This window comes from Salvia hispanica, chromosome 1 (genome assembly GCF_029641045.1).
Source record: "Salvia hispanica isolate PSC_SH4W2 chromosome 1, Shi_PSC_v1, whole genome shotgun sequence".
Taxonomy (NCBI): Eukaryota; Viridiplantae; Streptophyta; class Magnoliopsida; order Lamiales; family Lamiaceae; genus Salvia; species Salvia hispanica.
Window position 1 is genome coordinate 6,668,722 of NC_142692.1, and position 14,998 is coordinate 6,683,719.

General features: G+C 36.1%; 3 protein-coding genes across 3 annotated transcripts; 2 read left to right on the forward strand and 1 right to left on the reverse strand.

Moving 5' to 3' along the window:
• The first annotated feature begins 469 nt into the window (after positions 1–469).
• Positions 470–2,538, forward strand: LOC125219025 (UvrABC system C protein). The gene is made up of 5 exons (XM_048120867.1): positions 470–604; positions 691–771; positions 1,985–2,046; positions 2,126–2,184; positions 2,277–2,538. The coding sequence occupies exons 2-5, from the start codon at positions 692–694 to the stop codon at positions 2,289–2,291; spliced, it is 216 nt and encodes a 71-aa protein (XP_047976824.1). The 5' UTR covers positions 470–604; position 691; the 3' UTR covers positions 2,292–2,538.
• Positions 2,539–4,521: 1,983 nt separating this feature from the next.
• On the forward strand, positions 4,522–6,837 carry HCC1 (electron transport SCO1/SenC family protein). The gene is made up of 6 exons (XM_048121030.2): positions 4,522–4,907; positions 5,157–5,247; positions 5,854–6,066; positions 6,148–6,237; positions 6,318–6,450; positions 6,527–6,837. Exons 1-6 carry the CDS (start codon positions 4,563–4,565, stop codon positions 6,642–6,644), a joined length of 990 nt encoding a protein of 329 aa, XP_047976987.1. The 5' UTR covers positions 4,522–4,562; the 3' UTR covers positions 6,645–6,837.
• A 638-nt stretch (positions 6,838–7,475) lies between these two features.
• Positions 7,476–14,998, reverse strand: FAC1 (AMP deaminase, putative / myoadenylate deaminase). Its single transcript, XM_048124440.2, has 20 exons — positions 14,424–14,998; positions 13,379–13,518; positions 13,013–13,181; positions 12,709–12,887; positions 12,515–12,566; positions 12,306–12,433; positions 12,029–12,208; positions 11,826–11,893; positions 11,497–11,639; positions 11,264–11,325; positions 11,059–11,172; positions 10,120–10,260; positions 9,797–9,949; positions 9,186–9,239; positions 8,986–9,096; positions 8,730–8,903; positions 8,568–8,648; positions 8,177–8,275; positions 7,962–8,085; positions 7,476–7,817 (listed from the first exon to the last, which is right to left on the reverse strand). Exons 1-19 carry the CDS (start codon positions 14,791–14,793, stop codon positions 8,017–8,019), a joined length of 2,487 nt encoding a protein of 828 aa, XP_047980397.1. The 5' UTR covers positions 14,794–14,998; the 3' UTR covers positions 7,476–7,817; positions 7,962–8,016.

Below are 14,998 nucleotides of genomic sequence, written 5' to 3' on the forward strand. Positions count from 1 at the left end.
GTTGGGACGGACTAAAAAGGAATACAACTCAATTTTTTTGGGACGGAGGGAGTACCTCAGTCCCATATTCAGTATTTGGTGGAATGTGGGGTGTACTTACGTAAAAGTGAAATATGACTTTTAGTGTGAGACAAACCAAAATGACAAAATGTGACAATTATTTTGGGAAGGAGGCAGTATACAACTTCCTCGAGTTTTATTAATGTAAAGTTTTTATAGAAGGAAAAAATCTGGTTTGAGCATTGGAGAAAAGGGATTAAAATCTCTATAGTAGTATAGTTTACCGCGCAAAAAATTAAACTGTCTATTTTGTACTGATTTTAATTAGTTTATAGAGTTGTTTAAACTTTTTAAATAGATTAAATTATTAGTAATAAGGAAAATTAATATTGTAATTTCAATTTATCAACCCAAAAAAAGCTACTAAGTACTAATAAAAGAAAAAACTGGGCCCAATCAAGTAATTTAAAGGAAGGTCAGCCCATCAATCAAATTCTTTTAGGAGAGGATTACGACGAGCCAAGCATTTTTCACAGGAACACGAAACAAATAGATTATTCATATACATCTACAATTAGGGTTTCGATTCTTGGATCTCTTTCAGGTAGTTGAAATCTGTTCCAACCACAAATTCGATCTTTCCATATTTCATTACGATTATTCTTAACCTTTTTTTTCTGTGATTTGAAGGATGGCTGGGGGCGGAAATTTCATTCACAGAGTGCTTTCTTATGTCGCTAACGAGCTCATCGTAAATGGACTTGCCAACAAGTAATTTTGCTTTTGATTATGAATTTGATTCAATATCTCCATTAGATATATTATATTTGTTGTCGAAAGATGATGAATTTAACGCTGTTATCGAATTAGGGAAACGAATTTTGCGTTCGCGATAGGTTTGTAAACGATTGCAAATATAATCGCGATTTTTTTTATCGAAATTTATCGGTCTGAGGCTAATTCTGTCGATTGAAAATTGTCGGATTCTTTTGTTAGGTTCTATTGATTTTGTTACGACTGAGATGTTAAAAATCTTGTTTCTGTTTGCTTTAAACTTGGCTTCTGATCCGTCGTCAATGTCATTGATCAAGTTTTGCATAAAATATTTTCCTGATCGATGCTTTCAGCTTATTGCATATTTATTGTTTTTTTTTTCTGCTGGTGACGAAGATATGGTGAAGAGGGAAGTAATAAGGCTTGATTGTATGATTTGGTTGAAGTGAGATTGTTTTATGTTTTTAGAAATGAAAATAGGAGCCTCCGATGACTTCGATAGGGTTGTAACTATTAGTATGATAGTATCACATTTGTTCTGTCTGGACTTCTATTGAAGACTGAACGTTGTTGGAGGATTTTGTTGAATTCTGTTAATTTTGCTACTCCCTATTTTGCAGAATCAGCACTCAAAAGCTGTAAAGTCTTAATTCTGGCTGTCTAACCTTTCTTTATGGAGTATTCTTTTTAACATTAACAATTGATTTTGTTTAGGTTGTTTATAGTTACCCCCATTTTGTTCGTTGTGTGATCAACTAAGGACATAATTGCCATGATTATTGTTGGTCTTGTAGTGTGCCTAACTAAGATAAAAAAATAGAATATTAGGATGACTTTCTTAGGCTTGTCGTGATTCGTACATGATAGCAGTAGTTACTGAAACAAAGTGATTGTAATTTTCAAAAAGATAAAAATATGAGATCCTGATGACTTCTGTTGGCTAGTGACAACTGTAGCAGTTCCATAACAAGAGGATCTTCCTAGGCTAGCTAGCTCGGTTTATAAGATTTTGAGAAATATTTGGAATTTTGGATGGCAATTTGCTGTTTCCAGTTTGATGGGGTTGTTTATTTGTCCATGTGCATGCCACTGTTATAATTGCATTGTTCTTTCAATAGGAGTTGTGCTATCTAATACTTAATTATAATGTAGCAGATGTATTATCACAAGTGTATTGTTTTTTAATGTATGTATATATCATGTTGTCCAGCCCGAGTTTCCAGAGATTTGCAGTGAGGACATCAAGGAAGATGAACGAAATATCTGAGATTGGTATTCTTTTGTTTTACGTTCTGTGTTGCTTTTTGATGATCATAATGGCTCCATATTAAACCGTTTGTGCTCCATGCAGCTGCTCAGAAGAAGAAAGAGTTGGCCGAGCAAGTGAAGGATGCATCTAAGAACTTTGGGGTGGGTCATTAAAAACTGTTGATACTGAATCTTGCAACTCATTTATGTACTAATATGATTTGTTTAAACAACGAAACTTTACTTGCTTGCAGCCCAAGGACCAGTGATGGTCGAAGATCGATCTGCTGAAACGGTGTGGGAGTTGTTTTTGTATAGTGCATTAGATCTTGGTGAGGAAAATGTAGGTGCGTGGTGATTGTTCTTTTCTTCATCTAAATAAGAAGATGAAGGTTGATGATGAAACTTCTTGTTGAATACTTATTTAATAGTAGTGGATAATAATCGAATTGGCACTTTTGACGGTGTAGCCTATTTGTGTCGGCGATGAGTATGTAATCCTAGTACTTTTCATTATTTGGGGGTTGTTTATTTGTTTATCTATGCAACTTAGAGAAATATATGGTTAATGGTTGCAGATTTTCATGAACTTAAATGAACAAATATTTGGATTACGTTATTGTGACAAAATTATACCAAAACCAAAAATCTTGCAAGTGAATAATTATGTCATTTAACAAGTTTGGTTTTGGTCAATTTATTATGCACCACCAGGCTTCTTAGTGAATTGAAGTTAAGATATCTATTTGTGCTAACGTTTTGGGCATAAACTTCCTGACCACTTTTTGAGTGTGGAACTTAAGATAATTTAAGGAAAAACTCGCTGCATATAACTCAGAAATATCATCTCTTCCTAGCAAAAGCTTGAATGGAACATGGTTGTAGACTTTTATATCAACTCTCCCTAGCAAAAGCTTGAACTTGTGCTAATGTGGTTGCTGATGCGTTATCACAAGTTTACTCAACGGATATTATATGTATGGCAATAACTTCTGTTTCCACTGATTTATATCCCGTCATACAAGGTAGTTGGAACGTTGATCCTAAGCTCAAAGCCCCTCGTGGTGCAAACTGCAAGTTCGCATGGCTTGTGGGGGAACTTAGGCCTTCGGTCGACTTGCTGAATTTAATTGGACATTTGGACTTGGTCATGTTTCGAAATTTCAATATTTTATCAGGATATGATTGATTTTGAAATTTAAGGGTTTATCTTAATCCTAAATAGATAACCAACTATATTATAATAAGTCATAATCATTCCTCTAACTAAAACAATATCACAATTTAGTCCAAGACGAAGAATGATATGATTGGTATATGTTATTTTTTATAGATTTATTTTTTAGGTTAAATTTACTCCGCTAGAACCTAGCTGTTTCTAGAAACAGAAAAATCCATTAAAGATTATTCTCAATTTTTTTCTTGCTCAACAAGTCACAAATAAAATATTACTAGGAGTACAATAATACTAGTATGCAACAACGGTTTACAAATATTATTACTATGATACTATTGCCAAAATATAGTACCCCATCCGTCCCATTTTAGCAGTTCCGATTATCATTTTTGGATTGCTCACTTAGGAGTTTTATTTAAAATATTCTCATGGTAATAGGTCTCACATTCCATTCAACTTTTTCACTCACATTTTATTATAAAATAAAATAATATATAAAAGTGGGACTCACGTTCCATTTTTTTTTTCCACTTTCCTTTACATTTCTTTGTACCGAACTCAAATGGAACCATGGGGAGATAGTATTAATTAATTATTAAATAATAATATAATCACAGTTATAATAGGAGTAATTAAACATTGTTCATATAAGCATACATAAACCTAGGGGTGGGTAGGTACGGTATACCTTACCGAAACCACCATACCGTATACCTTACCGTAAATACGGTATGCGAAAAAGTCATACCTTTACCTTATCAAAGTTTTCGGTATACCGAACTTCGGTATACCTTATTTTCGGTATGACGAATTTCCATACCGATACCGTACCTCATTTTCAGTATACCATACCGAAGTTCGGTATACCTTACTTTTGCGGTATACCTGACTATCAACATCAATTAAAATAGAAAATTAGAGTATTTAGAATATTATTTATATTTTATAATTTTCAAAATAAATTTAATATAATTTATTCATAATTATATTTATATTTTACGATGATTTTATAATTTAAAAATATACAAAATATATTTTATATATAATTGCGTCTATATTTTTGTGGTATATACCATAGTTTACGGTATATACCTTAATTTACGGTATATACCGAATTTCGGTATGCAACGGTATACCGCGGTATTTGAAAATTCATACCGTTACCTTACCAAAATATTTCGGTAAAGTATCATACCGTACCAAAAGTCACGGTATACCGAAAATTCGGTATTTTCGGTATTTTTTCGGTACGATAAGGCCGGTATTTCGGTATTTCGGTATTTTTCCCCAGCCCTACATAAACCCCAGCCATAGGGTTTTTATTGATCCCCAAATCATCCCTAAATCTCATCACAGTTCAGCAATGGCTTCAGCATTTCTGCGAAATTCGAGCCTCCGTCAAATCTGCTACTCCTTCAATTCTCGATTTATCTCCTCCAGATTTCACTCTCTTCCTGATAAATCTCTGCAGAATACGCCTCCTTCCACCAGTCCGTACGAACTGCTGCGTGCATTTTCCGCCAACAGTCGATTTTTGTGCACGAACGCCCCCAATCCAGGAGTTGCTCAATCGCCGGGATCGAATGTCAATGCTGCGGTGCAGCCTGCTGCCTCGGCTCAGGGCGGTTCCGAAAATAAGAATGATGGAGGGCAGAGTTCAGGTGGATCGGAAAACACTCAGCAGGAAGGGAAGTCTGTCCGAGGAGGGGTATGCCTCAGTCATATCGTTCGTTTATTTGATTTCTTTTGTTTATTATTTCGAGTCTGGATTCATTCTGTGGATTATTTGAGCTGAATTGAAAATTTTGCATGTATTATTAGTTTTGGAGTAGAATTTCTGAAGGCTCTTTGGTTTTGTTTTCTCAATGTTTGGTATCCGCTTGTTGCATATCGTCTTTCTTTCGATTAATTGGTACGAGTGTGGTATTGATAAAAGGATGTGAATTTTTGTGGGCAGCCTGTTTCATGGATGAGTTTCTTTTTGCTTTTCTGTACTGGAGTGGGATTGGTGTACTACTACGACAGGGAAAAGAAACGACATATTGAAGGTTAGATATCTATGGTGAGTTGCGGAGTGATTTCATTTTGGTGATTATGAGTCTTTGTTAATTTATTGATGTTGAGGAACTTATAACAAAATATTGGTTGTTTTAAGAGACTTCCAAGATCTTGAATCTGATATAACCATGATCTTCAATCTGAGATAAACTTTCATAAGTTATTAGTAGTTCAAAATGCATGTGTCTTCACCAGAAGTGCAAACAAAGAAAAGAGAAAAGAAAGGTTTGTTACATTGTGGTCAGGTAAATACTGTGGTCCGATTGAATATATTACTATCAAGACTTTATTTTTGTAGGCTCGGAGATGTTAGACTACATTTTCATAGTTAGGCCCTTGTGGTAATAATATATTGATATAAATTAGGGGTGATCATTCATTTGATATCTTTTACTGTTACAAAACTCTATACTATCTCACATGTAGATTGAATATTGGCAGCGAATATCAATCATATACTGCTAATTACGTACTATCGCGTAGTATTTGTTTCAACTCCATTCTGTCTTCTCTTTTTTTTTTTCTTCTATTTATTCATTTGTGATGTATGATTTGAGATTATATAATCATATAGCTTATCATGTGATGGTTTGCAGGCTTAAATAAGGCTTCGACCGCAGTAAAACAGGGACCTTCAGTAGGGAAAGCAGCTATCGGAGGCCCATTTAACCTCATTGACCATAACGGCAAAGCGGTCACTGAGAAGGATTTTTTGGGAAAGTGGAACTTGTTTTATTTTGGATTCACTCATTGTCCTGATATATGCCCAGATGAGCTAATAAAGCTGGCTTCTGCAATTGATAAAATAAGTAAGCAAATAAGTATTTTCTGGTGGGATCCAAAATCAAGATGAGAGCTGCATTATGTTAACATTTTTGAAATATACGCAGAGGCAAAATCTGGATTGGAAGTAGTGCCAGTGTTCATATCAGTTGATCCAGAAAGGGATACTGTTGAACAAGTACGCGAGTATGTCAAAGGTAAATTTTGACATAAGTTGATACTGCTTTAGTTTCTTCCTGAACAAAAACTGCAACTGCAACCGGATTTCACTGTGCAGAATTCCACCCGAAGTTGATTGGCCTCACCGGTTCACCAGAAGAGGTCAAGAAGACTGCACGTGCTTATCGAGTGTACTATATGAAGACTGAAGAAGAAGGATCAGACTATCTAGTTGACCACTCTATAGTCATGTAAGTACACTCCTTACTTTTATTGAAGCCATGATTGATGTATTCATTTCCCTAATAACTAGCCACTATATTGCAGGTATCTGATGGACCCAAATATGGAATTTGTGAAGTTCTTTGGGAAGAACTTTGACGACGCCTCACTTGCTGATGGAGTTATTCAGGAGATAAAGCAACACAAGAAAGTTAAAGCATAGAAGCATGGTCGCAACTTTCAGCCACAAAAGTAGTATCTTGAGACATTCTGTGATAGTCTGACAATTTTGAGGAATAAATTGGATAGTATGAATTTATAATGGATGGCAACATCTAGCTGAAGAATGAGTTGTTTCTTCAATAGGATTGATAAATCTAACATTTGTTTCAGTAAAGCTTCTCATTGTACTCGAATTATTTTTCCATTAGAGCATCTCCAAGGGGAAAAGGTATATAGAAAAGGTATATCATCTATATACCTCCTCAAAAAGTAGAATATACCATTCCCGAAAGAAACATACTCCAAATAAAAAAGGTATATAGAAAGGTAAATAATTTTTTAAACATAAAATAATATTACAAAATGCACTAAAATTCTTAAAGTGTGATACCTTCTCAAATACCTTCTCCTTTGGAGAATTATTTTTCATGAAAAGAAGGCAAATATGGTAGTTATAAATTTTTACCACTCCATTGAAGGAGAGATAAAGATACATTTTCAAAATGGAAAAATGTATAATACCTTTTCAAATTCCTCTCTACTTAGAATAATTTTTTCATAAAAAAAAGATAAATATGATAGTTATATTAGTTTACCTCTCCATTTACCTTTCCTCTTGGAGATGCTCTTAGTCAGCTTCTAATTGCTACTACTATATATGACGTCTTACCAATAAATAACTAAAACTAGATTAACCCACCCTGTTTTGAATGGTTCATTTAACAATAAGTTTATTTAATAACATTCTCAATACTCAGTTCCAAAAACCCAAACAAGTCGACAAAATAAAGGAACATCGATGCACAATACATTGATAAATATAGCTAAAAAATAGTAACCCCAACGTTCTTCCCTTCATTTTATTAGGCAAGTTATAAGGTATCACATGTAATAAAGTCTTACATAAGCACTAGCTTCTTTGTAAGAATCTCCAGCTGATTAGTAATACACACCATAAAACTCTATATATTACACCAAGTATGCATGCCACTGAAACAAAAGTGATCTTCAGCTGTGATTCTCATCTGAATCGTGTGATTGGATTTCAGGTGCTCTTCTTCTCTTCAGTTCCGTGGTATCCACTTCTCAGATATCGACATCTTGCCCACGATCTTGCAAAATCACGACCCCCTATCAGACTTGAGACGTAGGCTAGTAATATAGTTATCCATACCTGCAATCAACAAGAAATTAATGGGTTTTTTTTTTCTGTAGAGAGGTTATAGGCTGCCTCTACTTAGTTAAATAAGTAGACATTGTATGCTGTTGGCGTTGTTGGCTATAAGTGAAGGTGTAAATATGTACTCCATATAATTACCTAAGGGTCAAGTAATTGTTGATGCTCGGAGCGTTCGTTGCTCTAGCCAAGCACGTCACGGATAGACATATTTGGGGAAGGTTGCCTTCCCAAGATAAACCTGTTGCATTTCCTCTTTCCATATCTACATCACATAAAAACCAGCTTGTGAAAATTCATGATTTGAAATGCTTGACAAGAAAAGTGAATTCCATGGAACTAACTTGGGCACGTACCATTTCACGAAACTCGAGCCTTATATGAGGTACATTAGTCCTGTGAATATCGTTGCCATCTGGCCCTCGCTTGAAGTATTCCTTGCCAATCCAGTGAGACTACAGAAAAATTATCGGAGCGTAGGAGAGGCAGTGAAACTTGTTAGAAAGCAGTGAAGAGTGAAATTATACAAAAGCACAAAATACAAGAACAAAATTAGTTCTCCCCAAAATGAACTTGATGATGATGAATATGCCTAAATCAGAACTACCCTCTTGTCCACTTTCATACATTCAAACGATTAACTGACTTATATAATAATGCAATGAACTTTCATGGATGCAGAAGCAGTGGTGGTTTGAACATGCAGATGGATAACATTCATAACAGAGTGAGAGAAATGGTGAGCACCTTTAAGGCATGAGAGAAACCAGATTGGTACACTGAATTACGAGCAATCTCACATAAATCACATGAACTTAATTTCCACACCTGTAACAACAATGGTCAAACAATGGGTAAGGAAACTCTATTCAGTTTCAATTGGTGAACAAACAGATCATGCGAACTCACTGAAGCAGCTATACTGTATTCTTCCACCAGCGGCTCTTTTGTCAAGTGAATTTGTAACGGATCATCAGTCGAGAGGGATACATTGAGGCCCCTCAAGAAAAACATAGGAAAAGGATTGCGGTGGTAATCCAAGAATAAAGAGTTGTTGCTCAATGGAGACATAGCCAGACCAATCTGAATTCAAAACACCCATTTCATTTATTGGAGACTGAAGTATTCAATGGACAAAATCTTATTTAAATTTTTAGAGACTTGCCTGGGATAGATAATATAAATATTGAAGAACAGGTGATTTTCTAAGATTGATTCCGTGTGCAATATTGTGAGCTGTGAGAAATGTTGCTGCAAGATGGTCTATGTCACCAGCCTAATCATGTCCAGAAAAGAAAAAAAATCAGAAATGTAAACATTACTGAGGCCAGTGAATAGAATTTTGTGTCCAGATTAAGTGCTGACCTCTCCAGAGTGGGGTCGGAACTTAATGGTTGTCATGCCTTTGGACTCACGAAGCTGAAAATTAGAAGATGAATATTGTTTGTGAGATATACAGGATACACTTGCAAACCTGTTAAGTTCACAGTCACAGTTTCCTCAGGTTTATATTATAGCAAAAACCAAACCGCAGTTTATTCCAAGTGAACACTAGATAGAAAATTGTGTAGTATAATTGAAATTAATCTAGTACTATCAAGTTTAATACATTCATGGTGATATGGAAGTCAACTAATGACCTATATCTCTATTCCCAATTTGATGCAGTTCCCAAGAGGACAAAGAAAATAAACAACTATGACAAGGACAGAGAAAAGAAACTATGGCTAGTATAATTGAAATTAATCTAGTACTATCAAGTTTAATACACTCATGGTGATATGTAAGTTAACTAATGACCTATATCTCTATTCCCAATTTGATGCAGTTCGCAAAAGGACAAAGAAAATAAACAACTATGACAAGGACAGAGAAAAGAAACTATCACATCTAAATGTCATATAAGATAACATTTGACCCCAATTCACAAAGAGAGATTTCAGCTTTTTTTACGAATGAAACAAGAGGATGTATACCTTGTTCAGAGTGTACAGGTTAGCATAACAATAGTATGCATAGTAGGAAAATGCAGGATTAAAGATATTGGTCCACTGAGATGGTGTGGGCATGTGTTTAGTAGGCCGCCTTTCAGGCTTGCTCTCATCATCCACAAGATCGAGCCCAACAACCTATCAAGACCAAAGACAGATATTCAGAAACAAAAGGATTCACTAAATTTGAACATTAGATATTTGTGATTGGAGGTTGAGTTTAAACTATGATATGCCTCCAAAATTTAAAAAATTTGGACTCCTATGCCGATCAAAAGATTGAATGAGCATATATTATGGAGACGAACCTGCTTTAAGAAAACATGCAACTGCGGGTGAGAGTCTGGATCGACAGTGACCTCAAATAAAGGCAGGAAGATGTTATCAAGGATGTTCTGGAATGAGGTTACAATCCCCATCTCCTTGTACACATTGTAGAGCCTTGGAAGCTAGATGAAAAAAATTACATATTAAGAATAAGATCATTTAGATTTCAGACATACAAAAAACCACATTTTTTAACATAAAGCAAGTTTGGAGTTTAATAGGGAAAATTCAGTACATGCATGTTATAGCAAAAATATACCAATCTAATTAAATAAAACAGCTAAGATACAAGGTTCATAGGATGTTAATGTTATGCTGCATCCAACATACTTGAAAAATGAGCACTCCATATACCAAACAGTAATTTACAGCGCAAAAAGTGAGTATTTCTCAAGCAAGAGAGATGGGCTTTTAAACCTACAAGCCATTACTCTCCAGAAATATTCCTGGCGTCCCAAGATGGCCACTTTCTTGGAATGGCACGGGATATTAGGTGGAGTTGTTTATATTAAAGTAGTGAGAGAAGATGTAGTTGAGTGTTTTAACAATGAGAAAGAAATTAAAAAGGAAATGTATAGTTGGAACAAATTAAAAAGGAAATGTAGACATCTTGAATGGGAAAAAAGTAACACTCATCAGTGATATAACTAGAGATTCCCAACATATCATAGGATTCACAATGCCTTTCAGACGCTCAGATTCATTAATGTTCTATTTAGAACAAAAATAAGTAATAAAATTCAAGCCAAAGGAGTGTGCTCAATGTTACACCATTACATGTGAAAAAAACAAAATAAAAATGGGAAAATGAAGTGTCACTCACTCAAGAAAGTGTAATAATCACATAGGCTTGTTGCCTCTAAAAACCAGATCATATTTACATAGTTATATCATAGTGGATGAATATCATTATCTCTTACCTGAATCAGCCACACAACATTCTCACTGTACAAGTCATTATTAACTATCCAACTTGCAAGCTGGTCCCACTCACTCATCTTTCTGCCATAAATTGAAATTCGGTATTCAGCCATCTGCACAAAAGCAAGAGAACAACTCAATAAACCAAATTTGAAGATATTAGAATACAAATTGTACCTGAAATGCTAGCAAGTAGGTACTCACCTGATATTTACTTGCAGACAGGTCTGAAAAAACTTGCATAGTCAATTCAGCAAGGAAACGGCCTGTTGGAAACATGACAAAATTAAACTAAGCATCAATCAACAGAGAAAATGCCATCAGATTAAGTAAATAAGCAAACACTAGAATAGAGATAACCAAGGGGTGATCTAACAAATCTTTGTATTAAAATACTGCTAAAATCTGTCACATAAATGATGATATATAGTGCATACCCTGAATAAGATTGTCCTGCTTCAAGAAGATCTCTCTCAATCTACTCTGACCACAGGGATTATACTTCAAATTAAATTTGTCAAAACGATGGAAAGTGCTTTTGTCAGCATGAACATCCAGCAGGTCAACGTTCAGATCATACCTGTTGTTTTTTAACCAATTATTAGAGAATGAGCATAAAATAATAAGCACTAGACTTATTATGGGATGTACGGTGGAATAGCAAGTACACAGTCTAAATAATCAGGCAGTGCAAAAGGACAGTATTCCCAATATTTCAGTATTTTTTTACAGAAGTACAACATCCCTCAAAAGCTATTAACTTTACCCAGTCAAATCCAAACTCTCAAACACCTCTTTCAAGGTCAGATATGTTCCATCTCGAAAAATAACAACCTGACAATCGTAGAAAAAAAATGTCAATTATATCAGAAAGTATGTGTGGATCAACAATTTGTAGTCCCCCCAACTGAATAAACTCGAAGGAAGCATTCTTGTTAATGGTGCAAGAACAGAAATGTCAGTGTATACCTCATCTGGTTCCTTTCTCAACTTTGATTTTATGAACCTTAAAAGATGTTTCTGGTTCATGCAAGCTGAGTGATGAACGTGGGTGTCAACTTTCCTGACGTTATAAAAATCTCGATGTGGTGCACTTTTTTGAGCTAAAAACTCCCTGTCCGCATTAAGCATCAGATGAAGGTTGAATTTCTGGAGCCAAACAAACACCAGCATGTACCCAGTCACTAATTATTTGAAAATAATAAAAATTCGTAAATGCAGTACTTAGAATAGAGGGGGCACCAACCTGTTCTAGAAGAACTAGCCTGTGGTGGCATAGAGTTCGAATATTCCCAGCTGCGATGACCTTAAGGATGTGGTGCAGGTCAGTGAAAAAAGTTGTAGCATCAGCTACCGGAAAAAGTTTCTCTTTTGCTGGGAAAAAAAAAAGCGAAGTACAATTAGAAAGAAGAGAATGCAAATCAAAAGTACCCAATTTAAGGGGAAATATCTTACAATCTTTATCGGCATAGACATGAACTACTCCATCTTCCATCTGAAAATAGTGCTGCAAGGGTTTCGAAATAAAATTATTAAAAAACTGATAGCAAACAGCACATTCCAGTGATTCATAATAAAAATGAGATAACAATTTTGGATAGAAATGCCATGTACAAAAGTTGAAGATAACAATTACTGATGAGACTTACATCAGATTTCCCTTGTACAGTATAATTAAATGGATTCTTTATTGGTTTTGGAGTACTAGGATCAGATATAACTTCTTTTTCCCATGGAGCAACAGCTTCTCTAAAAATATAACTTTTCCGCAATTCAAGGCAATCTTGTATTGCTCGGTAGACCTCCATTTCGTCAACGGATGGTATTTCTGACAGCAATAATGGGAATATAGGTAAAAAGATATCAGAACAAAGGAGGACAAACCCTCGCACAGCAGGGTTTCAAGACTGAACTGATATGTCCTGCATAAGACATAAGTAATGAGAATAATACCAGTGGGGGAGATTCTCAATCGCACAAAAGTCTCATGCTCTGGCTCTTTTCTTAAGATATCAGCAGCTACAGGATCAGGTTGGACGCCATGTAAGTCACCAGATACACTGTGTGAGCGAATCATACTTGGTGCCACAGGCATTTGTTCCCCATTAACACTAGGTAGATTCTGAAAAAAAATCACAATTAGGTATCATCCACACAAGCAACCAAATTTAGAATGTTCTCCTCAAGAGAAGAAAAAACAGCAACGCCATTTTGAACACAGATGACATGTACATGTTTTCGTGTATATTATGCAAGTAAGAGAATGAGGGATAGATAGGAAAATGAACCTAAGTATTTATTTTATGTCACTCTACTCACCGCATCTCCATTAGTAAGAATATATGTAGCTTCTAGCTTAGAAGCATCAGTTAAATCTTCATCATCTGAGCCTTCTACACTTTCAAATGCACTTGCGCTAGCTACGGGTGATTTAGGAGAAGTAGGCCGAATAAGATGACCTGCTCAAAAAATTACACTGACATTAGCAGGTTTTCTTGAAAGAAATGAAATAGGTATTCACAAAAACATGTGAGGATCAAATAAAAAATCTTTGGGAGGATAACATTCAGTAGATAAAAGATGTTAGCGTTGCAATTCATATCCATATTAGTACTTGACATGGACAGTGAATAGGGCACAGTATTTCCTGTGCCTATTTCATTAAATAAATTTTTTTAGAAAGCTGTCCACTTTGCTTAATACAGCTGAAAAAGCTTAGTAACAAGGAAACAAAACACCAATGCTTCTAAAAAACATGGTTCTTGTTTGTCTGATGTCCATAATTTTGGATCTGGTAACTTTTCTCAGTTGTTATCTAGGAAGCACCAGAATCGTGGGTGATGCACAGAACACAACAGCCTATCAAAATTGAGACAGTATTCCATTTCCTCTTTTACCTGTTACAAAGTGAAGGAAATAAGAAGTGCTATTATCAAACTCAATCTATATATAATTACACTACCGAGTGTCAGAGCTTATCCTGTACGATTTGAATTCCGAAGATATTCCAAACGATCAATTTTAGTAACAAAAACAAACTAAGTAATGTCCAAACGGATACTTTCATTTAAGTAACAAAAGGCAGATGCAGTTGACAGGATATGAATGCAGGGAGGGTAAACTCATCCTCTAAACCTGAATACAACAATTGAATTGCAATCGTACTGGCAACGATGCCATCAATTAATCAACGACACTGATACAACTGCACGCCAGTACTCTGTCACGCATCAATCCGCTATAAATTGATTAAATCAATTCAGTCTCATTAACTTTCATTAACTCCTTTTGCATATCGCAGAGTCCAGATTACATTCTCGAAGGATAACCAAATCAAACACATACAATTCCTACATTCGCATACCTTCAGGAAGCGTGTGAAGCCTCGGCAGCCCCGCCGGAATAGAGTCCACACGCACCGGGCCGTTCCTCTTCTCATCCCCCTCACCAGCGCCGCCGGAGAACGTCGTCACGTCCGGCAACGACGCAGAGGCGCGGCGGTTGTAGCCGCCGTTGGCCTTCCTGCGCCTCCGCGAGGGGTAGCGCTTGAGCTGGTCCGCGGCGTCGTCGGCGGCGCCGTCCTCCGCCGCGAAGCCGTCTCTCTCCCGCTCTATCGACTTGGCGAACTCCAGCAGCTGGTTTAGGGTTTTCCTGTGCATATAGTAGGCGGAGACGGCGACGAAGGAGGCGCCGAAGAGTGCCGCCATTGCGAGATGCAGCGAATAAGAGTCCATTCGTCCGTTTGGGTAGGGAGAATACGACTCCGTATAGCGTAGGGATTTGACTGTGATTACACAGAATCAGTGTGCGAATCGAAGAAACCCTACGAACTGAAAATAGTTGGGGAATTATTTTCGTTAGGAGAGAAGTGCGGAAAGGGAAGAGGTGGCAGTATTTATAGGCAAGGAGGGATAGAGGAGAGAGATTGAGATATCAGAG